The 20,898-nt window shown below is 41.7% G+C and overlaps 1 protein-coding gene and 1 pseudogene across 2 annotated transcripts in view; both read left to right on the top strand.

The window, feature by feature from the left end:
* The window catches only part of PARM1 (prostate androgen-regulated mucin-like protein 1), a 102,313-nt gene that overhangs the window by 56,427 nt on the left and 24,988 nt on the right, over nt 1–20,898 (top strand). For both annotated transcript variants that reach the window (XM_090266752.1, XM_090266753.1), the window contains exon 2: nt 10,269–10,961. In XM_090266752.1, the coding sequence (XP_090122878.1) occupies nt 10,269–10,961 (693 nt within the window). The remainder of the gene's footprint in view (nt 1–10,268; nt 10,962–20,898) is intronic.
* LOC150019966 (small ribosomal subunit protein uS3 pseudogene) lies at nt 13,176–14,102 on the top strand (annotated as a pseudogene).

Raw genomic sequence — 20,898 nt, 5'->3', positions numbered from 1 at the left:
CCAGGAAGCATCAGCTTGAGGTGCCCCTAAGTCCTGTCCTTCCAGAGGCAGATTGCCATGCAGCTGACCACCTAAAGACCTACAGCTCTTTGTAGAACAAGAAGTCATGGACAGGGCTCTCAGCTGAGCTGAAGGAAATGAGGGAACAAGTGAGCAAGTTCATTTATTCTGAGGAGGCAGTGGTACAGCTGCAGCGGGGCTGTCTCAGCCATTTGGGCAATTGTAGGTCTCAAACAAAGACCTTTGAAGTAAGAAGCTCAGAATCACAGCAGGATGATATTATGGGCTTTCTTAAGTTCTAGTAGTTTCCGTGGTTGCAGGGTATGAGAAATGACTTGATGGTGTGATTTGGGCCTATAGGAGGTGCTATAGAAGGAAGAGTATGCCTCCCCACCCTCGACCAGGCCAGAGACTGCATTTTACAAACCCCCAAGTACAAAGCCCTTTTTTTTTTCTTTTCAATCTCATGAGAAATTTTTTAAAATTTCAGTAACTGATTGAACAAAAAGGAGAGGCCCCTGGAGCTGAATTGGGTCCCCGGGCCAGAGGGTGTAGCCAGTGAGCACAGGAGTGTAGAAAAGAGAGAATCACAGCCTCAGCTCTGGGTCACCAGAGGAGTGCCTGCCTTTGTTTAAAGTTGGTCACCGCAAGTCACTCACAGTGCTACCTGCACGCCCTCATGCTCAGCAATGCCTGAAAATCCTGCCAGAAAAGTAAGGCGTGAGGAAGAGGAGTCTTCCCACCAAAGCTGCCAGGGAAATGAGTCCACACCAGCCTCCATCCTGGGCTCAGGCTGGCTCCAGCCTGGCTCTGCCCTGCACTGCCCCAGGAGATACCAGGTTCTGTGAGTCTTGAGGTCACTAGAGGGGTCTCTGGGAGTGGGCTGCAGCGCCCTGGGTGAAGCATAAGCCAAGTCACAAATACATCTTAATTTATAATAGTTCTATATTTAAACATTCTTTGTGTGGGCCTTGTGTGTACTCTTGCTCTGGGCTGCTCAAATGTTGGAACTGGGCCCATGAAAGGGAACCTGAGAACCTGACTGTTATTCAGAAGTACCCTTCTACCTGAAGGATGCGTCCAGCCTTCTTATGGCATTCCACTACCCAAGGCAGTCACCCATATTCACCTTCAGCCACAGAGCAGTTGAAGAGAAGGTACTAGCCCCCCATTATGTGGTCTCTCCTTCTCTCCACTGCCCACCCTGGGAACCGCTGATGTGATACTTTCAGAATTTCAGGCATCTGTTGGCATCCTTGCTCAGCAGGGCCTCCTCCTGAGGCCGGCTCCGGCTACCACAGTCCCACCAAGCTAACAATAATGAGTTTGGGGTAAGGGGTGGGGGTAGGGGGCATTTGACTGATGAAGACAGATGTTGCTTCTGGGGAAAAGAAAGAAAATGGTGTATTTTTTTCCCAGGAAGTACAACATTCTTCCCAAATCTTATTCTCTCATTAGCATTTGCAACACCCACAGGAGCCTTGTGATACCATTAGTACCGGTTTTGTGGATGGAAAACCTGAGCCCTACACCAGGTCTGCAGGCTCTGACTCAGCAGCTGGAACACAGAGCACTTTTCCTTTTTCTGGACTAGAATTGTATCTCACTTCCATAAACAAAAAACTCAGGAGAATATGGCTTTTCTACTTCAAATAAGTGTCTTCTTAAACACAGTTCAAATGGCTTTGGGGCATACACATTCTGTCTAGACATATGATAGCTTTCAAATACCATATGGTGGGACCAGACTGATTAGTAATGGTTTTGCAAATGTTAGATGAACCTTCTGGAGTGTTGGAGGCCCTTAGCAGCCCCAACCCAACCAAAGGCAACAAAGGGAATTTTTTTAAGTGTGGGAGTCCAAAAAGTGAAGTGTCTTTAGTCAACCTAAAGAATGCTAAGACCTAGCTTTAATATTAAGACTATATATATATATATATATATATATATATATATATATATATATATATATATATATATAAATTACATTTACTCAATTTCTCTCTCTCTCAGAAATGTTTGCTGAAGTTTAGTCCATTTAGTGCTGGGATGGTAAGTCCAGCCTATGTTTGAGCCAACTGATTAATAGTCAGCATTTCAAGAATTTCAAGAGCTGGTGACTCTGGTCTATATCATGCACAGAAAGAAGAAATCTCTGCAGTAGAAACAAGCAAGCAAACATAGCAAAAGTCTTTTTAGAAACCCATCCAAAATTTCACATTAGCTGGTGGTTTTTACAGAACTTACAAAGAAAGGAAGGATGCATTTCTGCTATCATGGCCCAGCATATAAGCCAGAGAACACTCCTGTTTTCCAAAGGGTAGAAAACCCATGTTGTTACTCAGTGAATATTTATTGAGTACCTTCTCTGTCCCAGGCATTAAAAAAAAAAAACACAAAAAAGACATAAAAAACAAGACACAGTCCCTATTATTAGGGCTGCCAGCCTGACAGGAGACAATGAAGAAAAATTCTGGCTCAGTATAATATGTGCTACAACTAAAGTTTGTATGAAGTGCACAGCCACACAAAGGAGAAGTTCTCTGTCAAGTTAGAGAATATTCATAAAACAGTAAAGCTCCAGAATTCTCATAATTGGGGTGGCAAGAACAGTAGGTACAAAGGCGGGTAGACAGTTGGATTATTAGACTATAGACAGATAGGAACATTCAGTGACTCCAATCACTAAGATTGTAGGGCTCATAAATGGGTGGGGTCAGGGAATCATGAAAGGTGTCATATGCTATGCCCGGGAGCTCAGGATTCATATGTAGGACATTAGGGAGCCTGTTAAAGGACTAAAGGGAAGTTGAAGGGTTCAGTATGATCAGATAGCTTTTGAAAAGATCACTCTATTGGCCCACACGGAGAATTTATTAGGGAAGAATAAGAAAAACTGATGATTGCCTTAGAAGCATGGGGCCCAGATTTCAAAAAGACCCTGCATTTCCCAGTACAATACAGTAGAGTGATTACAAGGTTAGCCTGGAGCCAGATAGTTTCAGGTTCAAGCTTCAGCTATACCATGTAGTAGCTGTTTTATCTTCTGTGAAACCAAGAGAATAATGGTAATTATGATAAATGAGATGATGTAGTAAAGTCCTTAGCGTAGTGCCCTGCATACAGCACTTAGCTCATTCACAAAAATATGAGGTGGGTCCAGAAAAATTCCAGCCATTGTTAATATAACGAGAACAGTTTGTGCAACATCCATATAACCTGACAGCCAAGGAGAGTGGACTGGAATGTGCATGCGTGAACAATGATGACTTTACTCTACTAGTCAGCGGGGGTGGTAAATGCCATTGACTGAGCATGTGTCCTATGTGGCTGTCACATTAAAAATGACTGAGCAAATAGAGCAAAGAATCAAATTTTGCATTAAGCTTGAACATTTCTCCATGGAAACTATTCAAATGACTCAGCTATGGGCAACTGGTGATTGGCAGCTTCATCACAAGGTGCCCACTCATGTATCACATCTCGTGCCGAGTTTTTTGGCAAAACATCAAATCACCCAGGTGACTCTGCCCCTCTAAAGCCCAGATTTGGTGCCCTGTGACTTTTGACTTTTCCCAAAACTAAAATCACCTTTAAAAGGGAGGAGCTTTCAGACCATTGATGAGATTCAGGAAAATAAAACAGGGCAGCTAATGGTGATTGGGGGAACTGTGTGAGGTCCCAAGGTGCCTACTTTGAAGAGGACTGAGCTTCCATTGTCCTATATACAATGTTTCTTTTATCTTCTTCAATAAATGTCTCTTTTTCATATTACATGGCTGGATACCTTCTGGACAGACCTTGTATATTTAAATTTCTACCATGGGCCAGGCAATGAGGATATATGGTGAGCAAATCCCTAAGTCTCTGTTCTGCATGAATCCTAGATTCTATAGCAGGAGGCAAGAATGAAACAAAGCTTCTTATAAACAATTACATAGTTATTGATACATGCCAGTTTCAGTGCTATGGAGTTATACAACATGCTTTGAACACATAAGGGTTGAGGGAAGGAGGAGCGGGTTTAGCAGGAAAATCAGCAAAGGCCCTTAAACTAACACTGGAAGGATAAATAGGAATAACTCAGGCAAAGAGAAGAGGGAGAGTTATTTAGGTAGAAGAAATAAAGAGCCTAGTGTGTTTGAGGACCTGGTAGTGAGCAAGGTTGGAGAGGCAGACTGGGGTTGGATCACAGAGAGCCCTCTAAGCCTCAGCGAGGATTTAAAGTTTTTTCCTCAAAGCAAGGAGAAGCCAGTTCAGGCTTCCTTTCCTCCCTTCAGCTCTCGCAGGGGAGCAATATGGTCCAGTGGCCTTTCAAGGAGCTCCCAGGGTGGCTGTGTGGAGTAACTGTTAGTAGTTACTTAGCATGAAGACCTCCAGCATCTGTGGGGCCTCTGCCAGGCTGGCCTGGCACGATCCACTGAGACCACAGGCAGCACTTGGGGCTGACTTGGCAGCAACAGTAGAGGCTTTGACTGCGTTTTGATCGAGTTTCACTGAATTTGCCAAAGCTTTATCACATGTTTTCTCAGGTACTTGACAAGCCAAGGACAGGAAAGGACATGTTGGGGGTGGGGGGGTGGGGGCAGAGAGAACAGATGAAGAGCAACACAGGTAGTCAGGCTGCCTGGGACTGGCGCTGGTCCAGGTTGCTGCTGATGAAACCCAGGAAAAGGTGACAGTTCAAGGCACTCACTGTCCACCGGCTGTCAGTGTTGCAGACTCATATTCTTGACAACCAGTCTGACCAAGAACACTTGCAAAATGCAGACTCGCTAGCCTAGAATGTCCTGTAAGTCCTCTCATCATTGGGAGAACTCACCGACCTGTCTCAGTCATCAGCCCCCAAATCCCTCCTCCTGGCAAGGCAAGAAATCAAGGATCAAGCCAGACACAATTCTTTCGTATTATCAGAGAGACATAAACTGTGATACTGGTCTCCCTCATAAAGGACAATCAATATATATGGAAATGAATAATTTTCTATACAACTACAGATCTGATTTTCTTCTGAACAGCAAACAATTTGTCAGCTATTCTTGCAACATAAAAGCTGACCAAACTTCAGGCAAAAGGGTCATTCGTAAACTTATAGGGAGAAGTTTCAGATGTAGTTGGCCATCATAGCCCTTGATCTCTCATTTGGGCAAGTCAAAGAGATTTCCTTCCTTGAGTCAATCTATTTCAGGCCTGTGGGTCTGTCACTGCCCAGACAGAGCATGTCATATCTGGCAATGTCTCTCTGTTTTGGGACAAGGCTCATTCACCTCTACTTTAGAGGTTAATGGGTTCAATTTATTCATTTTCTTTCTTCTGCCATTTCGCAAGGAAATATTAGAACTGATTCTTTTCTTCAAAGGAAGGTGACTCTACTTTGGGTGGGAAGGTGTATGGGGTACTACCTTATTTTAACTTCTTCAGTGGCCCAGTCTCATGTGGGCTCCTCCTTGCTTGCTCTGTAATGGTAGTTGCTACAGTATGTTCTACCAGCCTTTGCAAGCCCAGGGCACAGTGTGGGGTGGGAGGTGAGAGGTAGGAGTCAGGGGGTAGGAATTCTAGTTCTGACCCTGTCCTTACACAATTTTTTCCAGACAACACTGCCCAAATATTTTTAGATGCTTATGTTCAATCACATAACTTCCCCTCTCTATGTTTGTTCCCTCATTATCCAATAAGGGGCTATACTCACTCATCACTTAAGCCCTCTTTAGCTCTAATTCTTCTTTTTTTTTTTTTTGATATCCAAAAGAAATATATACATTCTTTGCTGTTTGATTATTCAGTTTGGTATTCCTATAGAAACACAAGTCCTACATATGAGAAGGCAGAAATAATTTTTTCTTAGCGATTCTGAATGTTGAAGCCTCAATACTCAATGTGATGGCATATGGAGATGGGGCTTTGAGGAAGTAATTGGGGTTAGGTGAGGTCATGAGGGTGGGTCCCTCATGATGAGATCAGTGTCTTTATAAGAAAAGACACCAGAGAGGTTGCACACTCTTTCCCTCCCTCCCCAAGAACACACATGGAAAGGCCACTCAAGAACACAGCTAGAAGGCAATCACTTAGAAGGCAGGAAGAGAGCTCTCACTAGAAACTAAATTGTCCTCCACCTCAGTTGTTAAAGCCACCCAGTCTACAGTATTTTGTACTGGCAGCCAGAGCAAACTCGTATAGCAAGCATTCTCCAGGATAACCATGATGCCTGAGCCTTGGATATTTTCATACTGAAAGAAGATGACCCTCATGCAGTCAAAGGAACAGAATGTGTCATCAAATAAGGAAAAGCAGAGGCATCCATATTTTTAATGTTTAATTAAACATTAAGTTTTGATGTTAATTGTTCAAGGGAAGATAACCAATATTGTTACATGATTTCACACATGGTTGTTTTGTTAGGAGTAAGAATTGCCTGAACTAAACTGTAAAGTACTTTAAATAAGTACGTATGAGGTAGTCATGGAAAATGAATGACCAGCTTTGGAGTAAGAAGGGTAGGAGATTTAAAAGTATATTAGTTAGAATTAAATAAGAAAATGAGTGTCCTCTGCAGAAAAATGAATTCCTGAAGCATGTCATTTTAGCACTATAATAATTTCCATGGTACAACTTTTAGTTCCACTGGAAATGATAATGCAAGTGTCACTCTATACATCATATATCTTAGATGACATGTTGTATGTTCTCATCCTTTCAAAACCAACTCAAATGTCTTCTCTTCTGTGACTTTTCTAAATATCATTTTTAAATTATATTTGTATATTTTTTCATTCCATAGTCCCATTACAGAATATATTCATTCTTCTTCCCTCAGGGCTTTCATTGCACCTTGCTTTGACTTCCATAAGGCATTTGTCATATCATATTACAAAAAGATGGTGCCTTTTCTGTCTGCCTAGATAGTGAACTCTCTGAGGGGAAGGCCACAGACATTAATAGAGGCTTAAATGAATGAATGAATGAAAATGAATGAATGAATGAAATGAATGAATGAATGAAATGAATGAATGAAATGAATGAATGAATGAATGAATGAATGCTCCTTTGTATATGATCCATTTCTCATTTACCCTAGATTTCCAAAGACTGACTCAGCTACTAGACTGAGGCTCTCTCTCCCTCCATCTGTCCATCTATTATATATACTATCAACAATAGTAAACATTGTATTTTTGTTTCTTTGGCCTCAAAATATTTAATAAGCCATGAGAACTACTGGGATGCAGAGTCAGTAAGCTCTAAATGTCACAAATAAAGATATATGTGACCTTATTATTTTAATTACATTTGTTCCAATTGTTGTTCAGCCCATATTTCAAAAATCTTTTGCTGTATATTCATTCTAAGATTGTTGACACTTCACAGCTGCAAAAAGTCTACCATAGCAACATGGACTATTATGAGGCCTAATTTGAGAGGATCACCCTCATGTTTACTAGAGAATGACTCTTGTAGTTTATGGTCTTGACCAACTCCTTTTAAATAAAAGAAAACCAATTATTTTGATAACAATCCAAATGTTAAATTTAGTTAAATAATGAGCAAACTATGTTTTCAGCATAGATTCTGGGCAGAACTTTCTATCAGTTACTGAATCTATTGTGTGGCTGAATGAAGAAGGAAGCAGTTTTACCCCAAGTATCTGAATGACCCTTATACATCTTTTCTCCCTTCTTCTGTGCTGGAATCTAGCCCATGTTTTATTTCTTGAATCTTGATCATAGTTGGCCATGTTCTATACGCTACCAAAGAAATCTTCTTAGGGTGCAGAGGGTTAAATAGTTGAAAACCTAATAAGACAGCAGACATAGGGATTTGTTGTTGTAGAGTGACAGAGTGAGGTTGACTTTTTTAAAAGTATATTTTATTGATTATGCTGTTACAGTTGTCCTGTTTTTTCCCCCTTTGCCCCCCTCTGCCTGGCCCCCTTCCCTCCAGCAATCCCCCTGACTTTTTAAGCAAGTTTCCTGACCTCATGTAACACCAGGTAGGCAGTCATCCCTGAGGCCACTCTGATGGATGTGACCACACTGAGTGGTATGTAGAAGAGACTAGAGATTCTGGAGTAATTTTTAATGAAGTTATTAATTAATTTTTCCTACCTGTCCACTCCTTCCTTCCTTCCTTCTTTCCTTCCTTCTTTTCTTCTTCCCTTCCACAAGTACTTACTGAGTACTTATTATGACCTTGGAACTGTCCTACGCTTGGGGACAATAGTAGTGAATGGTCAAGGTCCCTGCACCCTATGCAGCTTACACTCTGGTAGAAGAAAGAGATAGTAACTAAGTAAATAAATTATTTGTAATTTCAGTAATAAATGATTTTATGAAAAATAAAAAGGAGCAGAGAACATGGCAGTTCCTAAACAAATAAACTCGCAATTACTATATGATCCATCACTTCCACTTCTGTGTGTATATAGACCCAAAATAACTGATAGCAGGACTTCAAAGAGATATTTGTACACTCATATCCATAACAGCATTATTTATAGTAGCCCAAAGGTGGAAGCACCCTTCAAAGCCCATCAGTGAATGAATGGATAAACAAAATGAGGCCTATACATACAATGGAATATTATTCAGCTTTAAAAAGGAAGAAAATTCTGACAGATGCTATAACATGGATAAATCTTGGCGACATTATGCTAAGTGAAATAAGCCTGTCATTAAAGGACAAATACTGTATGATTTCTACTTACATGGGATACTTAGAGCAGTCAAAGTCATAGAGATAGAAAGTAGAATAGTGGTTTCCAGGGGATATGGAAAAGAAAGAATGAGATTTTTTGTTTAAAGGGTACAGAGTTTGTTTGGGAAAGTGAAGAGGTTCTGGAGATGGATGATGATTATGGCTGAACAATAATGTGAATATATTTATGGCACTGAACTGAACACTTAAAATGGTTAAAATGGTAAATGTCATATTATGTATATTTTAACATGAGATGACATAGGGGATTACTTTGGGATTTTGTTCAAACTGCAACAAAATGCCTTTAAAGGATTTTGATTAATTAAAGAACATGATCTTATTCACCAATTTGAAAGCTCATACTGGCTACTAGGTGAAAAGTAGATTCAAAGGGAGGAAACCTGGAAGCCAGGAGACCAATTAAGAGACCGGCAATTGTCTAGGTGAGTGACTGGTGATGTTAAGATAATGGGGCAGGTGATGAAAAGTGGTTGGATTGGGATATATTTTCAAGGTAGAGTCATCATGACTTGCCGACGGATTTGATATGGGGTGTGAAGAGTGATGTTTCAGTTTTTAACTGAGCAGCAGAGTGAAAGGGGGTGCCATCCACTGACTGGTAGTGACTAGGGGAAAAGCTTCTTGGGAAATGGTAAGGGACAGGGAGAGCCAATCAAAGAATGTTTTACATAAAAGAAATCAAATCATAAACCCAGTATCTAGCAGAGTGCTAGCACATACAAGCCATTTATTAAATACTTATATTAATTAATTAATTGAACTGAGTTAGTAAATGGAGGGAAGGAGGAAGGAAGAAGAAAGTTAATTCTAAATTTTACAAAATATGAAGAACATTCTGCAAAATGATATGATCCTAAAGACCCCAGGCTAAAATTTGGAAGAACTGAATTCCAGTTTCAGAAAATATATCCAAATCTCAGATTCGCCTCTCAGCTTTTATTCTGGAACCTCCTACCTTTCCTCCTCTGCAGGGGAAATGTGCTCACACCTTTATTCACCCCAGCAAGCAAGCTCAGAGACCTTGCATCCTTGTGCGTAAACATATTTTCACAAACTGGGGCAGAAAACAGCCAATGACTGAGTTCCTCTGACAGTAAAGAGCCAGTCAGTAAGCTCTCCAGTTTTCCATTCACCAACCATGCTTTCCCCAACCCAACAGACTCACCAGGCATCCCCACAGATCTGTGGAAGAGGGCCCTCAGCAGTCCAGACAAATTCCCATAGTCAGCCCCAGAGAGAGTCTCACTTTTTAAGGGCATGGTTTGAAGCAAGTAGGAGACAAGATTAGTTCCTTTCATGGGTTGGCTAGACTTATTTTGACTGATCCACTAATTGCTCCTACTGAGCCCCTAGGCTGTTTTTTACTGATAGCCACAAAGGAAGGGAAGAGCAATTAGTGGGAAGAAACCTATTCAAGAGTCACCTTCACAATTGAGGAAGCACAATGCAAAATGATAAAAAAAAAAAAAAAAAAAACCTGTGGACATGCTGTAAGCTAGCCTTTCCTGTCGAGTTTTCACACATTAACCACTTTTGTACTGGCTCTTCCACAGGACTGAGGGTACAGAGCGTGCCTACATCAGCCCTCTTGCCTGTTTCTTTGCCTGAAAAGATCATCTCACCAACGGCCTTCTGGACGAGCTCTCCACAAAGCCCTTCTGCCTCTTCTACCAGTGGCACACCCAGCAACTCGGTGCTCCCAGTTCCAGTGTCGTCACTGGAGACACCTCTACCCCCTGAGGATGTTTCTGAAGAGCCCAGAGAGCAGACCACCTTGACTTGGGACAGCACAAGCCTAGATCCCTTCTCAGCAAGCAGTGAGGTCTACTTAACACCCATGCCCACGAAATACAGCTCAGACACTCCAGAAGCAAGTGAGCCAGCCACAGGGTCACAGTCCCTTACTGAGTCTCCTGCACTCACCTCCCCTCAGGCTCCAGCTTCATCACCTCCAGCCCTATCAACCTCACCACCAGAGGTTCCTTCTGTCTCTGATAGCACCGACCAGAACTCCACTGAGACCAGCACCATGACCATAGGAGCCTCAACCACACCAGAGTCCCCAGCACAGGAGCACAGCTCTAGCCGCACCCCCACTTCACATGCCCACTCAGAGCTGGTGCCCATGGAGACAACACCCCAAACAACTGTGCCAGCCAAATCCACCTGTACTACGGTAGATATGGAGACCACTCCCGCCCCGCCCAGGGTGATTATGCGAGAAATGGAGCATGCCCTAAGTTCAGGTGAGTCTCAGCCTAGAACACTGCTAGCATTCTTGGCTATGTGGAGATGTTAAGAAAGCAGTTCAGTTAACCAAACACAATCAATAAACTTCGGATTTTGGAGTGTAATATCTGAGCTGAAGTATAATTCACAAGAATTTCCACAAGAGTGCAAACTTTATTTATAGTCACACAGTAATTTCCACATGATAGCTCATTAATTGTGGCCAATTGCCAACTTTATGGTTTCTCTTTACATATGTCACAGGGGATGTAAATGAATAAGACTATGTAAGTAAAAGGATTAATAGCACGGCTTTTGGTTAAGCTTCCTAGGTTTCAATTCTGAATCCTGACCTTGGGCAAGTTACTTTATCTCTTTGTGCCCTTATTCATCCTCTCTGTAAAAGGGGAATAAAATAGGTTCTTTGGCTTATGGTTCTCGTGGAGATTAAATGAAACTATATATTAAGTGCTTAGAACAGTTTCTGACAGGGTGTAAGTGCTCAGGAGATGTCAATTGTTATAATTTTGCTCAATGTACTAACAAAGTATTAATGGAAACCAGTCAAAAAAGTAGGGTAGAGGTGTAGAGAACTTGTTTATTCCTTGTAGTCATTGATCTATTCCATGGGAAAGACAATAAATTTTAGAGGACGTCACATTTGTTTTTATTTTCCCAGCAACCCTATGAAGTTAGTATTTTTTTTATCTTGATTTTACAATCTTGGAAATTATGATAGAGAGAGATTTAGGATCTTTTCTGAGGTCACTTGCATCTGGCATTGGCATGGTGACTATAATCGTTAGGGCACTGAGCAGGAAAAGGATTTAGTGGGAACATTTGGAATCTTGATTAAGAAACAGTGAAATGAGAGCAGCCAGAAGGTGAAGGCAGAACACGGAGCTGCAGCCCCTCCCCTGGGTAGTCCTGTCTGGGGGTTTAGACTGAGAGGGGAATTTGCAGGGACAGAGCCACAGCATGACCACCTGGGGTCAAAAGAATGGCTGTAAGGAGGAATTAATATCTTTTAACAAACATTAAACAATTACTATGAATAGAAACTGTAGTCAACCGTGGAGGGAGAGATAAAGCTAAGATTAACAAGACATGATTCCTCATAGAAGAGTTCACAGTTTACTAACGAATAAAGTCCCAAAGAATTTCAAATTCTTATTTCAAAGACCCAGTTTATCAGTGAAAGTCCCAAGAAGAAAGGGAGGTGTTATCAAAGAGAGTTAAAGGAATTAATTACAAAGCTTTGGCTGGGGTACAGGGGAACCACAGGGGATCATAACAGCAGAGCTGTTATGAGACAGGCCTAGGAAAAGAGAAGAGTAGCCAGAATTCAGACGAGAGGGTCTTGGAGAATAGAACAGACTACCTTGAGAAGGGGCGGTGACTCTTAGTTGAGAGACACAAGTCACCCAAGTTTAACCTCCTGAGAGTGAAGGGAATCAGTACTCTGCCCTCACTCTTCCCGTTCCCTCTGATATGCAGCCAGAAGCCAAGGACAAGGAAATCCATTGACATGGTCCAAATGGGTCAGACTCCTAGAGGCCTGGTCATAGAGCATCATGGAGAGGAATGGAAAGTGGATCTGGAGAGGCAAAGGGAAGAAACCTGGCACACCAGACACAAATGCGGATTCCTCTGTGCAGCCCCCATCCCATTAGCACCTGTTTATACCCCCCAGCCAGCACTTAGCACACTGCATTTAGATGTGTTTCTGTCTTTGTCTCTGCCCCTGTCCCAATCCTCACACCCCCGCCTCTGCCTGATACTTTCCATGCTCCCAGCATGCAGGTAACATCTCTAGTCTAGTCTAGGAACCTGGAGCAGAGTGGGTGTTCACTTGGCTCAGTGTCTGAAGCACTGTCCCTAACAAAGGTGTTATCAAAGTTCAGGCTTGCATGCAGTGGCCCATCTCTCTTTCCTGGTTCAGGCCCTCATCACCACCTGCATGCACCATTGCTTCACTTTTCTAACTGACCTCCCTTTGCTTTCTGCCCACTCCACTGTGCTCCAGATACAAACTCTGAGCTCACTATGCAAGAATCTCCATAATCTGATAGCTCTTAGTGCTTTTTGCAAGTGCTGTCATCTCATGACCCAGAGTATCCAAAACATTTCTGTTCTAATATTCTGGTTTGTGTTTTAGACCATGAGTCTTGACTTCCTCAACTCTAAGCCAGCAGGGTCAAGAGGCACAAAATTGGCGTCAGAGCTGCATCATGACCTTTTATAGTTCTAAGGAATATTGTAGCCGGTAGGAACTCCAGAGTAAATGAATGAAGGAATGATTGAAGGATAGGAGGAAAGATAAGCATGGCAGGTTAAAGAGAGATCACTGAGCCAGACTGTGTTTCATAGACCAAACAGGACTTATCCCTTATGATCTAGTAAATCAAAAAACATTTATTATAAAGACGGCTGTGCAAATTTCCAGGAAGAGGAAGTTTGTTGCTGATGGCATCTTCAAAAGTGAACCGAACAAGTTTCTCACTCGAGAACTGGCTGAAGATGGCTACTCTGGAGTTGAGGTCTGAGTTACCCTAACCAGGGCAGAAATTATTATCTTGGCCATCAGGATGCAGAACATTCTTGGTGAGAAGGGCCGATGGATACAGGAATTGACTGCTGTGGTTCAGAAGAGGCTTGGCTTCCCTGAGGAGAGTGTAGAGCTTTATGTTGAAAAGGCGGCCAGCCAGGTCTATATGGCATTGCCCAGGTAGTCTCTGAGTTACAAACTCCAGGAGGGCCTGCTACAGAGAGTGGGGCCAAAGACTGCAAGGTCATGGTGTCTGGGAAACTTTGAGGACGGAGGGCTAAATCCATGAAGTTTCTTGATGGTCTGATGATCCACAGTGGGGACCCTGTTTACTGCATTGATACTGCCATGCACCATGGGCTGCTCAGGCAGAGAGTGCTGGGCATCAACGTGAGGATCATGCTTCCTTGAGACCCAAGTGGTAAGAAAGGCCCCAAGAAGCCCCTGCCGACCGCGTGAGCATTGTGCAACTCAAAGATGAGATATTGCCTACCACCCCCATCTCGAAACAGAAGGGTGGGAAGCCAGAGCTGCCTGCCATGCCGCAGCAAGTACCCACAGCATAACAGGGTCTCATTGGCAGCTGGATCTGGAGTCTCGATATGGCACTATAAAGACCTTTAATAAAAGCTTTTTAAAAGAAAAATAATTTATTATGCATCTTCCAGGCTCCTGTGCTTGATGCAAAGAAGTATAAGAAGTTTAAGACCTATCTTATGAGATTTCATAGTTTAAGTAGGAAAAAAAGGCTTAAGTCACTCTTAATATGAATGAGAATGAACCAAGGTGGATGGACAGATCTTTGAGCAGATGTGATACAGTCTATTCATTTCCAAGGTGATGAAATTATGCCCCAGAAGTTTGGAGTGCCTCACCCACAGTCACACCACTTAGTGGCAGGGCTAGGCCCAGAGTTCAGACCCTTAAAATCACAGTCAAGTCTTCTTTGAGCACCCAGTACTGTCACCCTGCTCCTCTCTCAGCCCTGCACACTGAGCAGCACCCTTGACTATGCTCACAGGTTACTATTTGGGGATGTTTTTGTCTAGAGATTTTGTGCTGGCTTAACAGTGACAGTAATAATATTACACAGTTGTTTAGTATCTTGTCTTATTCTGTGTGGGTTCACACAGCATATTTCTATTAATCCAAGAACTCATCCACTCACTCATTGAGTATTTCTAAAACAAGGTTAATGGCCTTAAATTTGAGTACAGGAAATAGGGAAGATTTCATGATGGTGCCAAGTTGTAGGAGATGAAGGAAACTTGGGCCTAAGGAGGCAGTTGGGACCCCTGTGTGCAAAGGTCGGGAACCAGTGGCATGGTAGTTAATGCTGTACACACCTGGCTTCAGAATGCACTCAGCAGTTGTAAGCACCAAAACTGCTCTTGTCAAAGTATCCAGTGCCCTTCACTTTGCCACAACTGAGGTTAATTCTTAGGCCTGGCTTGGCCTGACCTATCAGCAGCGTTTCTCACTGATGGTCACGGCCCTCATCTTTAAAACACTGCCTCCACTTGAACGCTAGGACATATTCTTTCTTGGTTCTTCACTGACCTAGCTGATTGCTCCCTCTTATCTCTGTTGCTGTATTTCAACCCTCATCTTCCTACATGGGAGCACCCCAGGGCCAGTACTGCCCTCCCCTCTCCCTGGCCTCTCTACACTCACACTCTCTCTTCTCTCCACACTCATTCCTGAGATGATCTCATGCTGTCTCATGACTTCAAATGCCATCTATATGCTGATAAACGTGACATGTAAAAATTCTACCCCTGTTTTGTTTCATTGAACTAAAGGCATATATATCCCTTCACCCTGCTTTATTTTCCTTTAAATCACTTACCACTTTCTTACTTTCTCTTATTTATTTTGTGAGGAGGTGTATCCTTTCTGCAACTAGGCTGTCAGCTCCATGAAAGCAAGGAAAGGGGAAGATGTACGTTACATCCAACCCCTAGAACAGAGCCTCAATAACAACCGTTGAATAAGTGAATGACAGTCAGCCAGCCAATTCCAGGGAAGCTATTTAATTTCTCTGAGTCTCGGCCTTCTCATCAGTAAAATAGGGAAAGGACAGTATCCATATGTCAGTGTTATTGTCAAATTTAGTTGAGATAATAAATTTGCAGCAAAGTAGCTATTGAGCAATGGCTCAGTTGATCTTGATGGTTGTTACTTTACTATGATTTACTGTTATCATTAGTATTACCATTTTGCTATTGTTCTTTTTGTTGTTGTTATAGTTATCATAATGAAGAATGCCCACCATCTTCAACAAATGTTTATTGAATTTTTACGATGGGTCGGGCATCTGGCTAAGTACTGGGGATTTGTCCACAAATAAAATAGTCACTTCCTCATGGAGTTCACAATTTAGCATGTACCCAGCATGGCAAATAACCTAGTCTGGTGGATCCCAGATTGCCTGGAGCAGAACACTGAAGAAAAAGCAGGAAGGAAGGTTTCAGGATAAGTGTTAGAGGACCCTGAATAAGAGGATGAGACGACTTACTTTATTTACTGGGTCATTGGTAGTCACAAAAGGCTTTTGATCAGAGGAAGGAAATGCTAAAAATTCAACTGGCAGAAATATATGTGGGAAGTTTCAGGAAGTTCAGGCCTAAAAACATGTAGACCAGTTTATACTTGGTGTGGGCCTGCCATTGTCACTGACAGACTATGTCACTTAACTACTCTGACTTTAAGAGCTCTTAGGTATAAACTAGGTGCAAGAGAGGCAATCTTTCAGGGTCCTTTTAGTTTATTACACCATGCAAATTGTTTATTACAATTACCCTGTGCAAAAGAAATGAGATTCCTATTCACATGAGATTCATTGAGTATATACATGTTCCAAGGATGGAGCTAGAGACTGAGGTGAGCTTGTAGCTATCTGTTCTGCAGGTGAAGAATGGGCCCAGAGAGATCATGTGACTACTCAAATTCTGACTTACGTGACTGGGCCAGGATTCAAATTCAGTTCTCCTAACTGTCCTTGAGTCAAGTGTTCCTTTCACTACACCAATCCTACCTGAATTCATAGAAACAAAAATTTTGGGAAGGACCAGTGATCTCCAGAACTTCCGTGGAAATGAGTGGCATGAGATGTTGTCACATGCCCAGTGCTGCCCCCTGGATCTCGGGTGTGGGGCTGCCCTGTGCGGGGAGAAGCAGATGGTAGTAGCAGTCACCCCAAAGCAGCTGTCCAGAAAAATGAGTTTTGATTTTTGTTTTTCAGTCTCTGTTTTGCTTTTAAAGGAAGAGAGAGAACTGTGATGTGTTAAATTTGGGTCGTCTTGTGTTATTAAATCAGAGCTCTTCAAGGGTGGAAACTCTGACTCTGGAATGTTTCTGACTCCTTGAACTAAATTGAAAGGTGCTGTGAACAGTTAGGAGCTCAGCAAATGCTTTGGGGATTAACTGATGTTGCATACCAAGTTATATTCAAAACATCATCAATTCTTGCACATGCAAACTTTAAAGTTATAGTCACTCCACTTGTTGCAAAGTAGATATTCTCTTTTGTCTGTAAAATCTGAGTTTCCACTAGTCTTAGGCTATCCTATACTTTCCATTACAAAAAGGACACATAGTTGTGAAAATTGGTAAAGGCCTTTGAACTTTAAATTGCTAATCTGAACCCCAGTATTTATTCAGCAGGAACTGTTCTAATAAATACCCTTTTTAAAAGGGCACTAAGCAGGCACAGACATGTAGATATCTCTGCGTCCGTACCTGCAAGGGACTTTCAGCTCCACATGACATCTCCTTATTCCAGATTAACTTTTAAAATGAATGTAAATTTGAAAAAAGAATGAACTCATAGGAATGGTGAAAATAACTTTCAAAGTAGGCATAGAAAAAACTTAGTAAAAAATATGTATTATAGTATTTAAGGACCATCATATTTAGATGAAATATTTAAAATATTTTAAAGGTGAAAATGATTATTTAATTTAAAAAATCATAGATGAGAATACCATGTAAAACAATGTCAATAAACATTACTGATCAGATTCTTTTGGAATGTCCAGAATACATATCAAGAAGCAATAATTCTTAAAAGTATTATATCTATATTAGGCTCAGTTTTTCAAATATTATATCACTGTACCTGCCCAGGCCCAGCCTCTTATAGTAAATGGTGCCACTATCTTTTCAGTTCTCTGTCCTTCCGTCCCCGTGTCCTCTCCATCACTGACTACTATTAATTTTGAATTCTTAGGAGCTCTCAATTCATTTAACTCTTGTCACTTTCACCCTAATGTCAAAACTCCCCTAATCCTCTCAGGAGCGCATCCTGGCCCCTTCATTTCCTCACCTGCACCCATCTCACATCTTGCCCATTCTCCACACAGCAGCCAGAATAACAATTAAAGACAAAACGGATCAGGTCACACATAATCTCACTGCCACCAGCACCCCAGGCCCTCTGGGGCACCCCATTGCTTTTAGGGTTAAATCCACAAGCCTACAGGGTGGAGCTTCTGCCTGCTCTCCCAGCCTCCTGTCACCCCCCGCCCCTCCCTCACCCCCACCACCTCTCCTCCCCCACCATGATGACTCCAGCTTTGGTCTCCGTGGACTTAAGGACTGACAAGTCATAAATTGTTATAAACTCTCACTCACGTTTTTTTTTCTTTTGTACTCAATTCTTTAAATTTAGACTAAGCCTCAAAGCTTGCTAATGCCAACTCCCATAAGGAGCCCCAACAGTCAGGTTTTATTTTAGATAAAAATTATTCTGAATTCTTTCCCCAATATTTTAATTTATCATTTGATTTACTTTTACTACTTAAAGCTTAATCTGGTTTTGAAATTGTTATAAAAATAACCTTTTAAAAACATATGACAAGGTAAAGAAATCAGCCAGTTACCATTTATGCTATCTACTAGATCACAATCCCCTACAACATAAATACAATGTAGCTTAATTGTTTCAGCATCGCGTTTCCTTACACTTGGAGAGGTTCTGTCTCTGGAACAACGTCTTTTTGCTGCTTCAAAACCTTTCATCAGTTATATATGACTAAAATGATTTTGGATGTGCTTCACTGAGAAAGCGAGAGTTAGCTTATAAGCAAAGCTAATATCATTAATGAATCTATGCCTTGTTGGTTCATTGAGAAAGCCGATTGGAATATGTCTGATTCCCAGAGGCAGATCAAGGTTGGTTGAGGCCCCGGGCACAGAAGAAAATATTGGGCCCCTTGGAAAAAGAGAGAGACAGGAAAAATAAAAATACATGTTAACCACATTTTATGCAGCATAGTAATGAACCCAAACTTGGCGTTATTAGAAAAAAGTGTAAAGTTGGGGTTTTGGGGAGCCCTTTGGAAATCGGGGCCCAGGGCGCCCGCCATTAGATCTGCCTCTACTGATTCCATATCCAGACTGAATCCTTGCTGTAACCTTCTGACTCAAGAACATTTCTTTTTAGTCACAAAATAATAACAGGAAAGTGAACACCCACCCATCATTTTTATCAGAAAAGGATCTAAAAAATCCCACCCCAGTCAGGTGCACTGTTTTTAGAGAATACATAATGCATACTACATTGATATTTTCCTTAGCATGCCTTGTTTTTCAAGTCCTAGAAAAGAAAAATATTGGCCAGTAAGAAAAAAAAATTAATTAATAGCACTCTGCTTTTATCAGTAGACTCACCTTCAAGGTAGACCACAGGCCTAAAAATGAATGTGAATTTAGGTTAAAATTTTATGATTTTAATAAGTTCATGGAAGTGGGCCATCAAAAACAATTTGCCATATTTCTGTTTGGAGAAATTATGGGATCATTTCAAAGCCAGGCTCCAGGAAAGCAAGAATGTTACTAATAGTACAAACATGGGCATCGGACTGCCTGGTTCTGATCACACTGATGCCATTTGCTAGATGGGAGACTTGGGCCATTTTTTTCATCACTGGGTGTCACATTTTCCCCATCTATAAAATGAGGGTAATAATAATACTGTGCTTGCCTTATAACATTCTTATTAGAATTAAATGAGACAAGTATGTAAAGTGTCTCATGTAGTTAGCACTAAATAAATGTTAGCTGTTATTATTATTACAGTTGGCTCTCTAATTCTTGGTGCGGATACCAGTAACAGTTGACTCTTCTACACTTTGATTTTCTTAACTTGAAAAAGAAAACTCAGTGTTTGTAAAGCATTTTAAAACTCCCAAAAGGATTATTAGTATAAGTATTAGGTAATAAAGGTCTATATAAGCACCGACCAAGAACACAATACAGAAAAGGATAATCCAAAAAGTGTGAAAGAAAAAAAATAACTACATTCACATTTGTAATAGTAATGCCTTCATGAAACTTGGGAAATCCAAAGCAAAGGGTTAAAGAGTGCAAATAACTAGAGATTTCCAGCTGGCAGGAAAGAAATCTTGGCGGAGGGAGGACACAAAGACTGAGCTATAGTGCTTGGCCTAGGCCCCACTTGCCCCTAAGGATGCCAGGTAGAGCTACAGGTTGCCCTCTTCCCTTAACTGGCATCAAAATTCAGGAATTATTTTCTTTACGGAGTTTTTAACTCTAAAACCATGGGGGCCTGAGTCTGGAAGAAATTAAAACTTGGTAAAATATAGTATCCAAGAGCAGGTTCCTGCCTGGCCTTGGTGATTAATTACACGGAGGCAAGGCTAAATGAACTAATTGTTCCACAAAGATCCCTGAGTCCTTGGGCTGCAATAATTATACTGATGTCACTGCCCTTGGCCACGGTGTTAGGACAGGTGATCTGAAACTGACTCTGCTCCACATGTGTTCCATAATTAAAATGATAAATTTGCATACCACTTAGCAAACGGCATTAAGACTGTCTCAGGCTCTGAGACGTATTTCCCTTCCTTCTCGCTCATGTCCTCTGAACCAAGAAAATACCAGTGTGGAAGGTCTTACTTGGTAAGACTGGTGAACACCAAAGAAATCTGAGCCTTCAGAGCCTTCACCTGCAGACTGGATGAGTCTCGCAAAGGGCACATGCCAACTTCTCCCCACAGAATTGTTTGATCCATGACCATGCCTCCTTTTCATCACTGCAATACTAGAGAGAGAGAGGAGGAGGTACCAAAAACCAAAGCCTGTTTCAGTGTTCATGCAGATAAATGGCAGCTCTTAAGCAAGACAGTGGCATGCTTCCTGCGATACACTATTTGCCTCAATGTGACAGTCACAAAGAGATGACTTCAGAGTTGAGATCCCCAATCTGGCCCTTAATGCTGAAAGCCAGATGCTGTAGAAGGCTGACTTCTCGGCCTACACATACCTCCTCTGCCCGCTGCCATGCAGCTGGTTGTTCCGAACTGAAAATACCCGAGGATGATTTTTTGTATAACTTCAATATTAATTGCATTAAGGATACTCAGAAAGTTGAGAGATTCAGG

The sequence above is a fragment of the Furipterus horrens genome, unplaced genomic scaffold (genome assembly GCF_987537825.1).
Source record: "Furipterus horrens unplaced genomic scaffold, mFurHor1.1.pri manual_scaffold_2, whole genome shotgun sequence".
In the NCBI taxonomy this organism is placed as follows: Eukaryota; Metazoa; Chordata; class Mammalia; order Chiroptera; family Furipteridae; genus Furipterus; species Furipterus horrens.
Note: the sequence above shows the minus strand (reverse complement) of the source record. Positions and strands in the feature narration are given on the sequence as shown.